A 13,052-nucleotide genomic window follows, 5' to 3' on the forward strand; every position below is an offset into this window, starting at 1 on the left:
GCCGTGCAAAGAAGCCACGCTGAAGCGGCATCAAAAAACACGTTCATTACATCGCTAGCTTTGTCCAGCAAACTACCGTTCCAGAAAGAAAGCGCCAATGTCTTCATAGACTATCAATTTGAGAGTGGTGATACGAAGAGTGCGAATCTTTGCGCATCGCCCAATGTAGACTTCCACCTGAAAGGCTACGCAGGCCTACGGAGAGCAATAGCATAAACCAATCAATGGGAAAACATAGCGTAGGATAACATAAGCTACGACAAAGACAAAGCCTGATTGCGAACACAGTGCGTAGTGGTTGCGATGATGTAAGACGAAACAATACGCATCGGACAATCGGTGGCAACCATCCACCGACCTTACACACATCCTCCCGGTCGCTCTACAAACCTCATACAGGTTCATACCTATCGACCCGCGTCCGATCTGATAGATAGCGACTGAATCCCCCGTCTCACAACAACGCTGGTTATACGGTATAACCTTCCCCCGCAGCACACTGCTTCGCTCGATCAGATACCAATCAACATACACCGCTGATGTAACCGCAATCCAGTCATCCCAACTCAGACCTAATAACTACCAACCACATTCTCAATCTCAATACTCGGCTGAACATACGGCACAACCTTCGTCCTCACCATAGTCCTCTGCTCAAACGCATACGCAAAGCCAATCAAACTCTCTTCACTCCACAGCGCACCCGCAAAAGAGATTCCAAACGGAATATTCGGCGCTGTAGCGTTTAAATCACCGCGTGAATTCGTGACAACCGTTGTGTTGGGCGGCAGCGCACCGAGCGGAACAGTAACAATAGGGCCGCCAATGATGGCAGAGATACCAGAAGCAGAGCGCGAAGGAACAACGACGGCGTCAAGGTTGTATGTGGATAGTGCGCCGAGGAGACCGCCTTCGCCACCAAGGTACAGGTCTTCTTGGTAGGCTTCCCAGAACTCTATGTCGGTGTTTGAGAAGTTTTGGGATTGCGCGATGGAGCTGTCGAAGTCTGCTGTGTCTCTGTCGGGGTAGTCCTCCTGGGGGAAGTTTTGGGTGAAGTTACGGACATCTTCTAGGCTGTGGACGTCGTTGGGGTTGTATGTGAGTTGCTCAAGGTAGTGCGCTAGGTTGGGGACGAAGTCGCCGTCGAGAACGATGCCTTCGGCGTTTGATTCGAGGTACTGGTCCCAGGCGGTGTAGTTGGTGTTGTCGACGATGACTGCGCCGGCGGAGCGGAGGACGTCGAGAGCAGCTGTGAAAGCAGCATAGATGGGTGCGGATTGGGGACTGGGTGTGCCGATAGCGTTGCGCGGTATCCCGATTCGCTTCCCTTCCAACGCATCCAGAGTGCATGCAGCTACGTAGTCGGGCTTGGTGGCATTAGTTGCGTTGCTCGCCCAGGGAATTGCAGATGTGTAGTTGTCGTAACTGTCAGGTCCAGAGATGGCTTGGAGAATGTAGGCTGCATCTTTGACTGTGCGGGCCATTGGCCCAACGGTGTCTTGGTGCTCAGAGATCGGGATGACAAGTGCTCTGCTTGTAAGTCCGACAGTAGGCTTGATGCCGACGACATTGTTAAGCTGGCTGGGAGAGATGATCGATCCATCCGTCTCTGAGCCGAGTGTTCCAAAGGCGAGACCAAGACTAGCAGCGACACCGCTACCGCTACTGCTGCCACTTGGGTCTTGACCAGGGTAATACGCGCCATACGTTTGACCACCTCGAGCAGTCCATCCGTTCGAAGAGTTCGAAGATCGATAGTTAGCCCATTGCGAAAGATTGGCCTTGCCGAGGATGATAGCACCAGCTTCCCTCAGTTTGGCTGCGACTGTAGCATCACGTGGTACTTTGGCGCCCATTAGTGACCAAGATCCAGCAGTATTGTTCATTTCGTCAGCGGTAGCGATATTGTCCTTGATGAGAATGGGGAGTCCATGGAGAGGGCTGCATTCTGTCAGCGAAGGATCATGCAGTTTCTTGCAGCACAACTTACCCACGAAGCTTTCCACAAGCTCGCTCCTCGTCCAACTCTTTCGCGATCGTCCAGGCATCTGGATTGATCTCCAGTACTGCATGTAGAGTTTTGTTGACTTCGATGATGCGTCCCACATAAGCCTACATTATGTCAGCGGTGCAGTCCAAGGTAGATCCATGCCTACACATGTTGGCAAGAAAACCGGGAACCTACCTGAACCAAGTCCAAGCTCGTAAAGTCTCCAGCCTCAAGTCCAGCAGCCAGGTCATCTGCGGTAGCGTCCAGCAACAGAGGCAATTGGGGTGTGGTGACGTTGTACTGTGCGTATACGGTCGTCGTCAGCGGCGCAAAAGCCACAAAGACCTTTGTTAGAAACCACGCTGAAACCATGATGACGGTTGCGAATGCTACCGTTCGGTAGGAGAGTGACGAGTGGATGCGGTATCGAGCAAGAGCTGCTCCATTACTGTGTACGATATCATGTGTCTTATAGTCATGCTTCCCGTGGTGACCCGAGAAGGACTGCCGCCGTGCACCCATGTCTGACCAGGATTATGCTGCGCGCGCGTCTTCCCCGCGGTGCAAATACAAATTCGATCCTACAAGTGTGTTGATCTGCATGATAAGAAATACAGATATGCGGTGTCACCCTCCAATTTGTGCCCGTTGTTGTGAGGTAACGGCAGGCATGCAGGTACTGTCCATCTGATTGACTAGCCACACCCTGGTACCTGATCAGCGCAATACACCGGTATCACCCGAACAAAGTACTCGAGCAGCCTGTAAGCCCGGATTTCTCACTCAGCCGTTTCTCAATATCATAAACATTCCGAGCGCTCATTGTGTAGCCTGGGAAACTGCAGATGCGATTGCGGCAGGTAGCAATGCAGATCATAGACGAGAAAGGAAGGTGCTAAGGGAAAGAATCGTGAGATCGAGCTTGACAAGTGCCCGCGGATGTCTAACGGGCTGCTGGCGACGGATAGTTATCGATACGGCTAATGCATATTTTCCATGATGTAAACATGGAGTTCTGTTTGGAGTTTTGGGGTAACCATTGCTATCGACCTGCCGTAATCGGCGCCTCTGGCTGCGTCTTACCTCCAGAACCTTGGTCAGCCGTCGGGCGCATGCATAGATTCTTGATCAGGGTAGGTCTTTCCGCGTTGCTAATATCGGAGTATATCGTAGTCAAATGTCATGCGCCTTTGTCAATGGCGCGCTTTTTAGCATTTGGCGTTCAGTCAAAGTAGCCAGGGAAGAGCCACTGGAGCTTCTTCTCGGCCTCTGATCCACGTCCCTCCTTCTTTGTCATGGCGCCTGCGAATCTCATCTGTCCGTCGAGGTGCTTAGCGAGCACCTGTTCCGTGTGCTCCTCCTTGCTGAGCTCGTTCAGCACTGCGCCAACGAACCGCCTGGCGTTCTCGGCGTTTGCCTTCATATGTGCCATGACCATCTCCACATTGACGTCCTCAGAGCCGTCACCCCTCCAGCAATCGTAGTCTGTTGCCATGCAGATCATCTGGTATCCGATCTCAGCCTCGCGCGCGAGCTTTGCTTCAGGCAGAGCAGACATGTTGATGACGCTGCCGCCCCACGAACGGTAGAGGTTCGACTCGGCGCGTGTGCTGAATTGCGGTCCCTCCATGCAGATGATGGTTCCCTTCTCGTGAAGTGTGATGCCGTCTCCCTCCAGCGCGTGTCCGCACTGCCTGACAATATTGGACAGTTGCTTGTCGAAGGGGTCGCCAAAGCCGACGTGTCCAACCATGCCGCCCTCGAAGAAAGTGAATGGCCTGATGCCCTTTGTACGATCGATGATTTGGTCGGGGACGACAAAGTCGCGTGGTCGCACTTCTTCTTGGAGAGATCCGACGGCGGAGAAGGCGATGATGGTGCGCACGCCGATGTGTCGCAGCGCAGCTATGTTGGCCTGGTTCTTGACCTCATGAGGCGCGAGTTCGTGGTGAAGGCCGTGGCGCGAGATGAATGCGACTGGGATAGGCTTGCCGGTCGAGGGCGACGGGTGTTGTAGGATGGAGACGGGTGACGATGGTTTGCCCCATGGTGTGTCGACGTCGAGTGTAGCGGCGAGGGTGAAGCCTGGTAGGGAAGAGATACCAGTGCCGCCTATGACGGCAATGTGAACGGGCGCTGTATACAGGGTAAGCATTTGGCCCGACGAGCACGGGACGGAAGGTGCGTACCATCGTAAGTGCTAGGAACGCCAGCCATCTTGCGATATGGAATCGAGACGCGTCTAAATGAAGTGCGAGGTTGGAATTGAAGTTTGAAGAAGTTTGGAAAGTGTTTGACGCGTAAAAACATACGCTGAGGGGTGTCGCGATAACATTTTCTGCCATGGCGGGGTGCTCCTTCCCCCGGGCCCTGATGGCGTATGCTTCGGCCAATCGGAGCTGACAGGAGTTACACGCTAGCGGCCTTCTTTGGGCAGCTTTCCCTCACATGCTGCCCATTACTCTCACGTCCTCAGCATTTGATTGCAGGTTCAGACTGATGTTCTCTATTCGTAGCAAGCCTTCACCCATGAATACCCATCCACTCCTCCCTCATCGCCTCCGCCAAATCCCAAACCTGCCCCTCATCCACCACAAACTTAACCTTATACATCTTCATCTTCTCCACCTGCGCGTCGTCGAACAGCATCGCCATCGCCCCCTTGCAATGCTCATCTCTCTCCTCCTTAGTCTTCGCCTCAGTCACGAAACGAATCACTATCTTAGCGCCAGGCTTTAGTTCAAAGATGCCATCGAGAGCCTCCCGCATCCGCTCCGGTGACTTGGGTATGCCAAACATGTAAGCGCGGAACGAACCGCGGTCATGCGAGACGGCATTCAATCCGATCTCGACGCTGGAGACTAGTGCTTTTGGGGGAATGCCTAGTTTCATCTCGTCGGTGATGAGGAAACGCTTCATTACTCCTGGGTCGTCGCCGAAGAGAAAGGTGCTTGTGCGGTAGTAGTTTTCCACGAGTTCGCGGTAAAAAGGTTGACCAACGTAATCGGTGTTCCAGTAGTGCGCGGGGAAGTGTTGCGCTTTCCATCTGTTGAAGTCGTACGAGTAGAGCCTCGTTATCGGATCCAGGGTCGTCCGGAAGTGTTCGCGCTCGATGAGTTCGCGGTCTCGTGTGCTGAGGTGGAAGTAGATCATGTCGCGGATCTCACGCGGTAATTTGGTCATGATGTTGTTGGTAAGCTGCTGGCATTCCGTCCAAGCGACTTGTTCGACTGCGTCTCTTGTTGTTGGTGTGGTGTTGGCGAGATCTTTCTTTAGGCTTGCAAGCTCCTCCTGGAGCTTCGCGACACGCGCTTTGCGTATATTTTCTTCAGAGAGTGCTCTATCGTTGGTGTTAGTCTGACAAGACATAGTGCGAGATGCGCATCCACGAGCTCGCTGGCGTACCTCAAAGCACGCTTCCGAAGGTGCACGCATGTACAAGCACCCACACCACCAATCTCATCTGTCTTTGGAAGCGCGTACATCACGATGCACATACTTTGTCGTTGGATCAAGATTGAAGAAGATCACGAAGAGAACGTGTGCCGATTTCAAGAAGTCGTACTATGGTCTATCAGGGTGCTGCTGATCGCTTATTCAGGTACTCACGCCCTGCGTATGCGGTCTGGACCCTGCATGACTTACGATCGACAGCATACTCCGCTTACGCCAGCCATCAGGTCCTCAAAAGCTCTACCCATATATTCGAGGGCAAAACACACCCGTTGGGACGGGAAGGAAAGAAGCAAGCAGCAGACAGCCTCATCGCCTAGCATTGCCAGCAGCTTTTGCCAGCTTCAACATAAGGAACTGTTAAAACTGGCTCATTTGCCAATCTTCTTCGACAAACCGCTCTTGATCTCCTCCATCGTGACGTCTCCATGATCAATAGTCACCCCCCACCCAAAATGATCAAAACACAACTTAGCCTTTGTACCAGCAGCAGCTAGCCTACGCAGCGTCGGCAGGATGACTGGAATGACGGTGTCGCATTCCCAGTATTCGGCCACGTGCGCATTCAACAACCAGTCACGGTTTACGTGGAGGTGTAAATCGATCTTAGTGCCAGCCTTGAAACCGAATAGTGCTTCGAGGTCTGCGAGCAGCGCTCGACGGGGTTTGAGGGCATAGTTCCTATGCAGGCTGGCCAACGGTGCCGTTACCCCGTCGAAGTCGTACTTGTCGCATTGTATGCACAAGGAAACGTTGAGGATGTAGTTGGCTGGTATGACACCAAGGTTTCCTCTATCCAAGCTCCGGAAGGCGCCTAGCCTTGCAAATTGGTCTCGTAGGTCGAATGTGGATGTGCGATAGTACTTTTCGAGTAGCTCTATGGAGAATTCTGGAATGACGTATGCGGTTTTAAAAAGATGACTGTAGGGTTCAACGAAGTAATACAGCGTTTCGCTTCCCTTGGCGCAGGGCTTGCTATCGCAATCGCGATGGTCGCAATGCTCTAGGACGACCGGGGAGTTGGGCAGGAGGTATGCGTAGATGTAGTCGCGTATCTCGCGTGGACAGACTTTGAAGATCTTGTCGCAGAGGTTGCGGCAGGCGACCTGAGCGTATTGGTTCAGCTCGTTGACGGTGTTGTCTTTCTGTACTTGCAGATCGGCTTTACGAGCCTCGTGTCGCGCATCCTCCTCTTTCCACCGTTGTAGGAGCTTGGCTTCTGTATGAAGTAGCCTGTTGTACGTCAGTAGCTATATGTCGCCATGTTCGTGCGGGACTTACTTGTAGCACTTGTCGCGGAGCTGCTTTTCCTGTTCTTCTGGCCGTAATGGGGCTGTCATTTTGGTACGAGTAAGGTGGATTGTAATCTTGTTTACGTTTTGCAAGATGGAGCTGTGGTTGAACCTGGGTGTGGAACCGTGTAGTGAGACCAGGCGATCAATGCTGAGGGTGCACCCCAATTTGTAGGCGAGGAAAGGAGTGAGAAAGCAGCTTGTGCCTAGCGAGCGATAATGCTTTCACGCGCGAACATTGCGTTATCAAGCTTCTCCTAAGATGGATTCGGAGAGAAACTCGTATTTGATAGAAGAAACCACTAACAGGGCTACAAAATGGCCGATGTGTGAGCTTTTGTAAGGAAAGAAAATCGTGAAGAAATCGCATCAATCGCTTTTTCGTCCGCCCCAGTAGCTAGTACCGTCCCAAACAAAACTGCACGCAAAAATTCCCATTCGCTTTTCCCTGGAACATAGCCATCTGAAAGTAAACAATTTGAGACCAGGAGAGGACATTTACGGAGTCAGTGGAACTGCTGCCCCTCATCCTGTCACGTCGCCACAAGATCACCCCTTGATCTTCAGCTTGTCATCGAGAGTTTCGAGAACTATGCCTCGTCGGCATTGTCAGACGTGACCTCCTCCCCAGCGAAAGCAGTGGCGTCCCATATTGACGCTGTACTAGGATCCGGATCTTCGTCAGACTCAACGTTCACCTCCTTGTCAAGCTCAGCTTTGGACAGGCGGTCCTGTACAACTTTGACATACTGCAAATGTTAGCCTTTTGAGAAGAATTGTCTCGGAGACGATGCAAACATACCTCCTGGACATCTTGTGTGATGGCTTCAAGGGATTTCGGGTTCCACTTAGACGCGAATGAGTTCACTTCCATACTCTTCTGAGCAGAGAGAAGTATGCGGGCTCGACAGCCGACATCTTTGAGTCGCTGGAGAATTGGGAAGATGACCGGAACGACAGTGTATGCCATCCACTCCTGCTGCTCAAGTAGAGTAGCGTCCTCGCAAAGCTTCGATAAAAGATCGATAGTGATCGCAGTGCCATGTCTGAAACCGAATAGCAACTCTAGCTCGACCAAAAGCTGCTTTGGACTTTCTCTGTGACGTTCTGTTACCCAGCCCGATTCAAAGTCTGCATCTCTTGAATGTATGTCCGCGGGAATGTAGCTATCTTCGCGGCCAATCTGCTTAAACTTGTAGTTGCGGCAGTTGATCTTGATCTCCACATTCGAAATGAAATCCACCGGTGCGAAGCCCAGGTCCAGGTGGTCTATGGCGCGGAACGGAACAATGCGGGCGATAGTGGATTCGAATATAAAGTGAGAGGAGCGATAGTAGTTCTCTCCGATCTCTTGTACCATCTGCGCCCCCATGTACTCGGGCTTCCACCAACGAGCTGCTTTGACGTTTGCAGCGATGCAACACGCCGAAGCCAGAGAGTGACAATCCCAGGTTCTGCCTGGGTAATCACCGCAAGCGATGTAGACGTCTTTATCACCAGTGATGTAGCTGTAGATGGCGTCCCGAATCTCGCGGGGAAAAGCGTTGTGAACTTTGGTGCAGAGCTCCAAGCACTCCATCTGCGCAAGTGCCAAGAACGCATCGTCCGCCTTATCGTGGTCGGCGTAAACCTTGGCTTCCATGAGGCGGTCGCGATCTCGCAACGCCTGCAGCTCGACTTGCAGCGCTTCCCTCTCCAGTTCGGTCTCACTCGCTCCTTTCAGCGCCCTATGGACTACGTCAGCTATCGCTCAGCATCGGTGAATTGAACTCACTCATGGCACTTTGCGCGCAGGCGCTCACTCTCGCTTGGGGGTGTTGTAGTAGGCGCCATCTCAATGTGGTGACGCGAGGGATGGAAGCTGTAGGTTGAGAGTACAAGGAGTTCTGGTGGAAGAACTCGGTATAAGTACTGGATTGGGCCACTGCACTAGTGGTCGGGTAAGTGCGAGCAAGATGAGACCGCTAGTAAGCGCATCCGTCGGCAAGTGATAGAAGGTAAAAGATGAAGTCGTGAGGCCCTTGATCTCAAGTAAAGGTAGCTCGTAATCTTCCCTTGGTGACTATGGAGACCTGCCACCCATTGGATAGCGGAGCCCACAAATCATCGGGCAACCATGGCCCGCCATATAACCGTATCCTCCTGACACCCGCCCAACTCTTTCTCGATTTCAAGAAGCTCATCTCTATCAAGAGGCATGTATTCATCGCGCTCGTCATCAGTACCGTCTTCTTCCGATTCCTCGTCCTCTTCTTCGTCTTCGTCGTCTGCTTCGTGCAGTATATCGTCGTAGTACTGTTCAAGTTCTTTCCGAAGCTGCGTTTCCAAAGTCAGCTTGCATAGTGATGCCACAGTAAGATCATCACTTACTCGTCTGAACTTGTCCGACCACTCATCGAGTGACATAGCTGTATTCCCAGGTATCATCAGGTTGACGTGATGCCCTGGTATGATATCTTCGAATGCATATCCTTGCCATCCTCGCGATAATCGACAGTCATTCGTGACCACGTGCACAACGAATTCGATCGTCCAACCAGGAAGGTCCGGAAGCAGTTGCCTGACATTGTGTAGTAAGATCAGGAGCCGGTCGTCATTATAGCGCACAACGCCCTGGATGTCGCGTAGGTAAATTCGTAACCGTGCTGGCTGGATCCGTAGTGTAAGATCCGCCAGATCACGGGCCAGAAGTCGCTCGGTTTCCGGCTCGAACTCGTCGTTGCAGTCGATTGTGATCTCCAACTGGCGGACTATCTCAAGAGCTTTGCAACTAGTACCGACTGCAACACTGTTGAAGAAGGCTTTGATGAGATGTAAGTCTGTGCCGAAGTCGAATGTACTTCTTGTGTACCAGTACTCCGCCAACTCTTGAAGTGTGGCCTTGCCAAAGTGGTCATATCCGCCGCTGGCCAGCAGACCGATGCTGTTGCTGACAAGCTTGAATGCGTCCGAGATACCGAGATCCTTCGATGCTACCACAGGTACAGTATGTTGGCCGTTGTGCCAGGCTGGGGGGCCGACAACTTGCTCATAGATCATGTCGCGAATTTCGCGTGGTAGTTTCAGCTGCATAGCTTCGCATACCGGACGACATTTGCTTTGCTCCACTGCCATCAGCTCCTGCAGAAGTGGCTCGCCCTCGCGATCTTCGAGACGTTGCCTCAGATTGCTTTCTAGCTCATCCTCGAGCAACATACATTCGTCCTCGAGTAACATTTTCTCGGCCTGAATCTCGTTGATTCTGTCACGAATACGCTTGTCATCTGCCAACAGGACTTGTGTGCGGTTCTGCTTCGCTCGAAGGTAATGGCGTAGGCGTTGCTCCAGACTACAAATGCGTCAACACATTTCCAACACTCGGGAGAGGTTCCACTTACGTCCCTTCATTCGGCAAATCCTTGGCGTTCGGCATATCTGCGTCTTGAGCGAGAGAGTGTGGCTCTCGGAGTGGTGGTGTTGGAGGAAGCTGTGGAGGTGCTGCTCAGTCGACGCGGTCTGTCTTGTTGCACGGAGCGAAGAGTCGCGTTGGGATCCGCTAGCTGAACCCCACGTCACGCGAAGTCACATGGCAATCGACGATGGCAACCTTGGAGAGCCGAGCGACGTCTTGGTGTGTTAACCAGGCGGCCTGGAACAGCTGCGGGGAACGACGCGCCGAGAAGCGCGTGATCACGCGTGAGGTTTGCCCAAACCTGGTTAGCTTCCACGCTACCTAGCTTCCTAGGGAGCCTCCGCATCACATCGGTCTCCAAGCTGTCATGAAGTGAAACCACAGTCGCCAGCCTGAACGCCACATGATTTTGATGGATTCGATGTGGATCAAAACAAACGAAAGCAGAATAATAGGTACCCATGCAGCCTGTCGTGAATATGCCTGCGCCGAGGCGCAGGTGCTACATAACCCCGCTCTGCGCCCCTGACCTTCCGCCTCCCGGCTCTCTCATCGTGACCGGTAATTTTGGTAATCTTGACGCTCTATCCTCCTTTCGCCTCGAAAAGCGCGCCTGCAATTCATCTTGGCTGCTTCGCCACTGCTGTAAGGATCTCACAACACGAAATGGAAATGTCCGGACGCTCCGCCACAAAGACCATGGACACCAACCACGAGTTTGCATGTCGGGAACTCTGCGACAACGTAATTGCGACACTACCAAGGGAACTTAGAGACATGATCTACGAGTATATCCTGTCTTCAGTAGTACGCGACGTTGCTGCATTGCCGACAAGCGAGCCAACTTCCTCCAAATCGGGCCCTCGCTACTGGCAAGCCGAGAAAGTTGGCGACGCGACCTCGAAAGAGATACTCGAAGTCTGGTATCGCTTGGTTCGTTTTCACTTTGGACAGGATCTGGGTTATCTCGAACGCTTCCTTTCGTCACAACCAGCGCCCTTGGACACAACCCGCCAGCTGCTTGTCACAAAGATCAGTATCGCCTTCGACCTCAGAGACGTGGGGACTCACATGCAGCCATCTGGAGGCGGGGTGGTGAGGGACTCCGCATCCCGCACACGTATGCTAGAACGACTGGAGCACCTGTTCTTGTTGAAGGAAGGCGCTTCCATCCATGTCTATGTCATTGTACCCCATAACTACACCATACTCGCAAGGACACCAGATCGGTATGCATATCACGAAAAAAAGGTATTGCGTGAGGTTACCGCCACTATAGCTGACTTACTGTCACGTTTGGCGGCTGCTGGATACGGCCTTTCCACTGGCATCATGCTATCATCAACATGGCCGAACAACGGCTCACTCTATGACTCGGTTTCGGAAAAGTCGACCAATGATACGCGAAGTTGCTTTACCACTGGGCATGGCTCAAACCTGGTATGGCTGTAAGTGTCCGGTTAAACATGGCGGTAGGCTCTCGGTTGACAATGAATAGGAGACGCACACCACCTACTACTTCACGCTGCAACTGTCATGATCTAAATGGGATGACATCTACGCCCCGCGGATGCGTGCTACAGTGCCAAGACGCCATCTAGATACCCGCGCTGCTGCCTAGCCCCACATGATGCCAAATCGTCCTTGCGTGCTATCTTTTCGCACTCCAAAAAATCATCACCAAGGAAAGATAGGACCATGCGTCAAGAAACAACTGCCAAAGAAGTGTTGAAGCTGTATCAACAGGCTGTTGCGTAAGTCCAGACAATCCTCGTCCATCCGGATTAGCATTGACGCAAACTACCAGGGCCCGTCAGCGTATCAAATCGCGATTTACCTCTGGAGAAAATGAGGCGACCAGAAGAGCCATGGAAGAGATGAAAACCTTTAATAGCTATGGACAAAATGAGGCCGTCGGAAGAGCCATGAAAAAGATGAAAACCTTCGATAGCTATGGACAAGCGTCTTGCAGGTACATGTGCCAAAAGATCCTCATTTCGCTGCCCCCAGAGCTTTGTGACATGATAATCGAACGCCTCATAGGCCACAGTCGCAGGGGCGTCGAAGCGGGTGGAACTTGCGAGCCCATATATGCTTATGGAGACCATCAACCAGCCGCGCATTACTGGAACGTCGAGTATGTCGGAAAAACCATGCTGGCGAGAACGATGGCTGTCTGGTACCGCACAAACACTTTCAATGTACAGTGGCGCCTCAGAGTGGATCTGAGGCGATTCCTTAACGAAGACGCCCCTTGTATACACTCCCCGCGTTATAAGCTGATTACGAAGATCTGTATCGTCGTATCTCCAGATTTTCTAGCGTTCGACCCGAAGAAAGACCCTCCTGGTAGTATACTCTATCGGATGTATTCTCCTCGAAGCTGGGAAGAACAAATTCTAGATCTCGAGCTACTGTTTCAGTTGCGAACCGGTGCATCGATACTCATTCTTCTTGAGTATTTGGATACCTCGGCGATGCCCGATGATGGTCAAGATGCTCTCCTCTTGGAGGGTACTGCCCCCATGATTGAGTGTCTGTGCCGGTTGAGAAAGGCTGGCTACGTTGTCGGTGCCAGCGTTGCTGGTTTTGGAGATTACCGCGGCTTGGTGGACGAATTTCAGTATCGTCTAGAAGAGATGGATACGTTGGAGCAGGAAACAAACTGCATGCCTGTGAACGTCACAGGTATGGCTTGGCGGTGAGTGCCCAACCCTTTACTAGCCTTTGGCTCCCAGCTGACATACATCGGAGGCCATCACCAGTGAAGGCTTACAGATTGTAATGCGCGCTGTTGCTGTTATGCTTGGCTGGACCGTATCTCTCGTCACGCGTCATCCACGTGGTGACCGGGCCGTGACTGCCCCGGCGTCCGTTTGCGCTATCTAGTGCGCAATCAACAACAACCACCAAACTTCGTCGCGCT

The 13,052-nt window shown here is 52.4% G+C and overlaps 6 protein-coding genes across 6 annotated transcripts; all 6 read right to left on the reverse strand.

The window, feature by feature from the left end:
• Positions 1–572: 572 nt before the first annotated feature.
• On the reverse strand, positions 573–2,362 carry J4E84_010080 (uncharacterized protein; the record flags this gene model as incomplete). Its single annotated transcript, XM_049392638.1, has 3 exons — positions 573–1,941; positions 1,991–2,112; positions 2,186–2,362. 3 exons carry the CDS (start codon positions 2,360–2,362, stop codon positions 573–575), a joined length of 1,668 nt encoding a protein of 555 aa, XP_049239586.1.
• Positions 2,363–3,212: 850 nt separating this feature from the next.
• On the reverse strand, positions 3,213–4,300 carry J4E84_010081 (uncharacterized protein; the record flags this gene model as incomplete). The annotated part of the gene is made up of 2 exons (XM_049392639.1): positions 3,213–4,126; positions 4,180–4,300. The coding sequence occupies 2 exons, from the start codon at positions 4,298–4,300 to the stop codon at positions 3,213–3,215; spliced, it is 1,035 nt and encodes a 344-aa protein (XP_049239587.1).
• Positions 4,301–4,513: 213 nt separating this feature from the next.
• Positions 4,514–5,359, reverse strand: J4E84_010082 (uncharacterized protein; the record flags this gene model as incomplete). Its single annotated transcript, XM_049392640.1, has 1 exon — positions 4,514–5,359. One exon carries the CDS (start codon positions 5,357–5,359, stop codon positions 4,514–4,516), a length of 846 nt encoding a protein of 281 aa, XP_049239588.1.
• A 455-nt stretch (positions 5,360–5,814) lies between these two features.
• Positions 5,815–6,783, reverse strand: J4E84_010083 (uncharacterized protein; the record flags this gene model as incomplete). Its single annotated transcript, XM_049392641.1, has 2 exons — positions 5,815–6,676; positions 6,725–6,783. 2 exons carry the CDS (start codon positions 6,781–6,783, stop codon positions 5,815–5,817), a joined length of 921 nt encoding a protein of 306 aa, XP_049239589.1.
• Positions 6,784–7,325: 542 nt separating this feature from the next.
• J4E84_010084 (uncharacterized protein) lies at positions 7,326–8,568 on the reverse strand (the record flags this gene model as incomplete). The annotated part of the gene is made up of 3 exons (XM_049392642.1): positions 7,326–7,484; positions 7,538–8,462; positions 8,510–8,568. 3 exons carry the CDS (start codon positions 8,566–8,568, stop codon positions 7,326–7,328), a joined length of 1,143 nt encoding a protein of 380 aa, XP_049239590.1.
• Positions 8,569–8,838: 270 nt separating this feature from the next.
• On the reverse strand, positions 8,839–10,147 carry J4E84_010085 (uncharacterized protein; the record flags this gene model as incomplete). Its single annotated transcript, XM_049392643.1, has 3 exons — positions 8,839–9,051; positions 9,106–10,063; positions 10,113–10,147. 3 exons carry the CDS (start codon positions 10,145–10,147, stop codon positions 8,839–8,841), a joined length of 1,206 nt encoding a protein of 401 aa, XP_049239591.1.
• Between the last annotated feature and the right edge of the window lie 2,905 nt (positions 10,148–13,052).

Source organism: Alternaria hordeiaustralica (assembly GCF_023758085.1).
Source record: "Alternaria hordeiaustralica strain BMP 2776 chromosome Unknown scaffold_36, whole genome shotgun sequence".
In the NCBI taxonomy this organism is placed as follows: domain Eukaryota; kingdom Fungi; phylum Ascomycota; class Dothideomycetes; order Pleosporales; family Pleosporaceae; genus Alternaria; species Alternaria hordeiaustralica.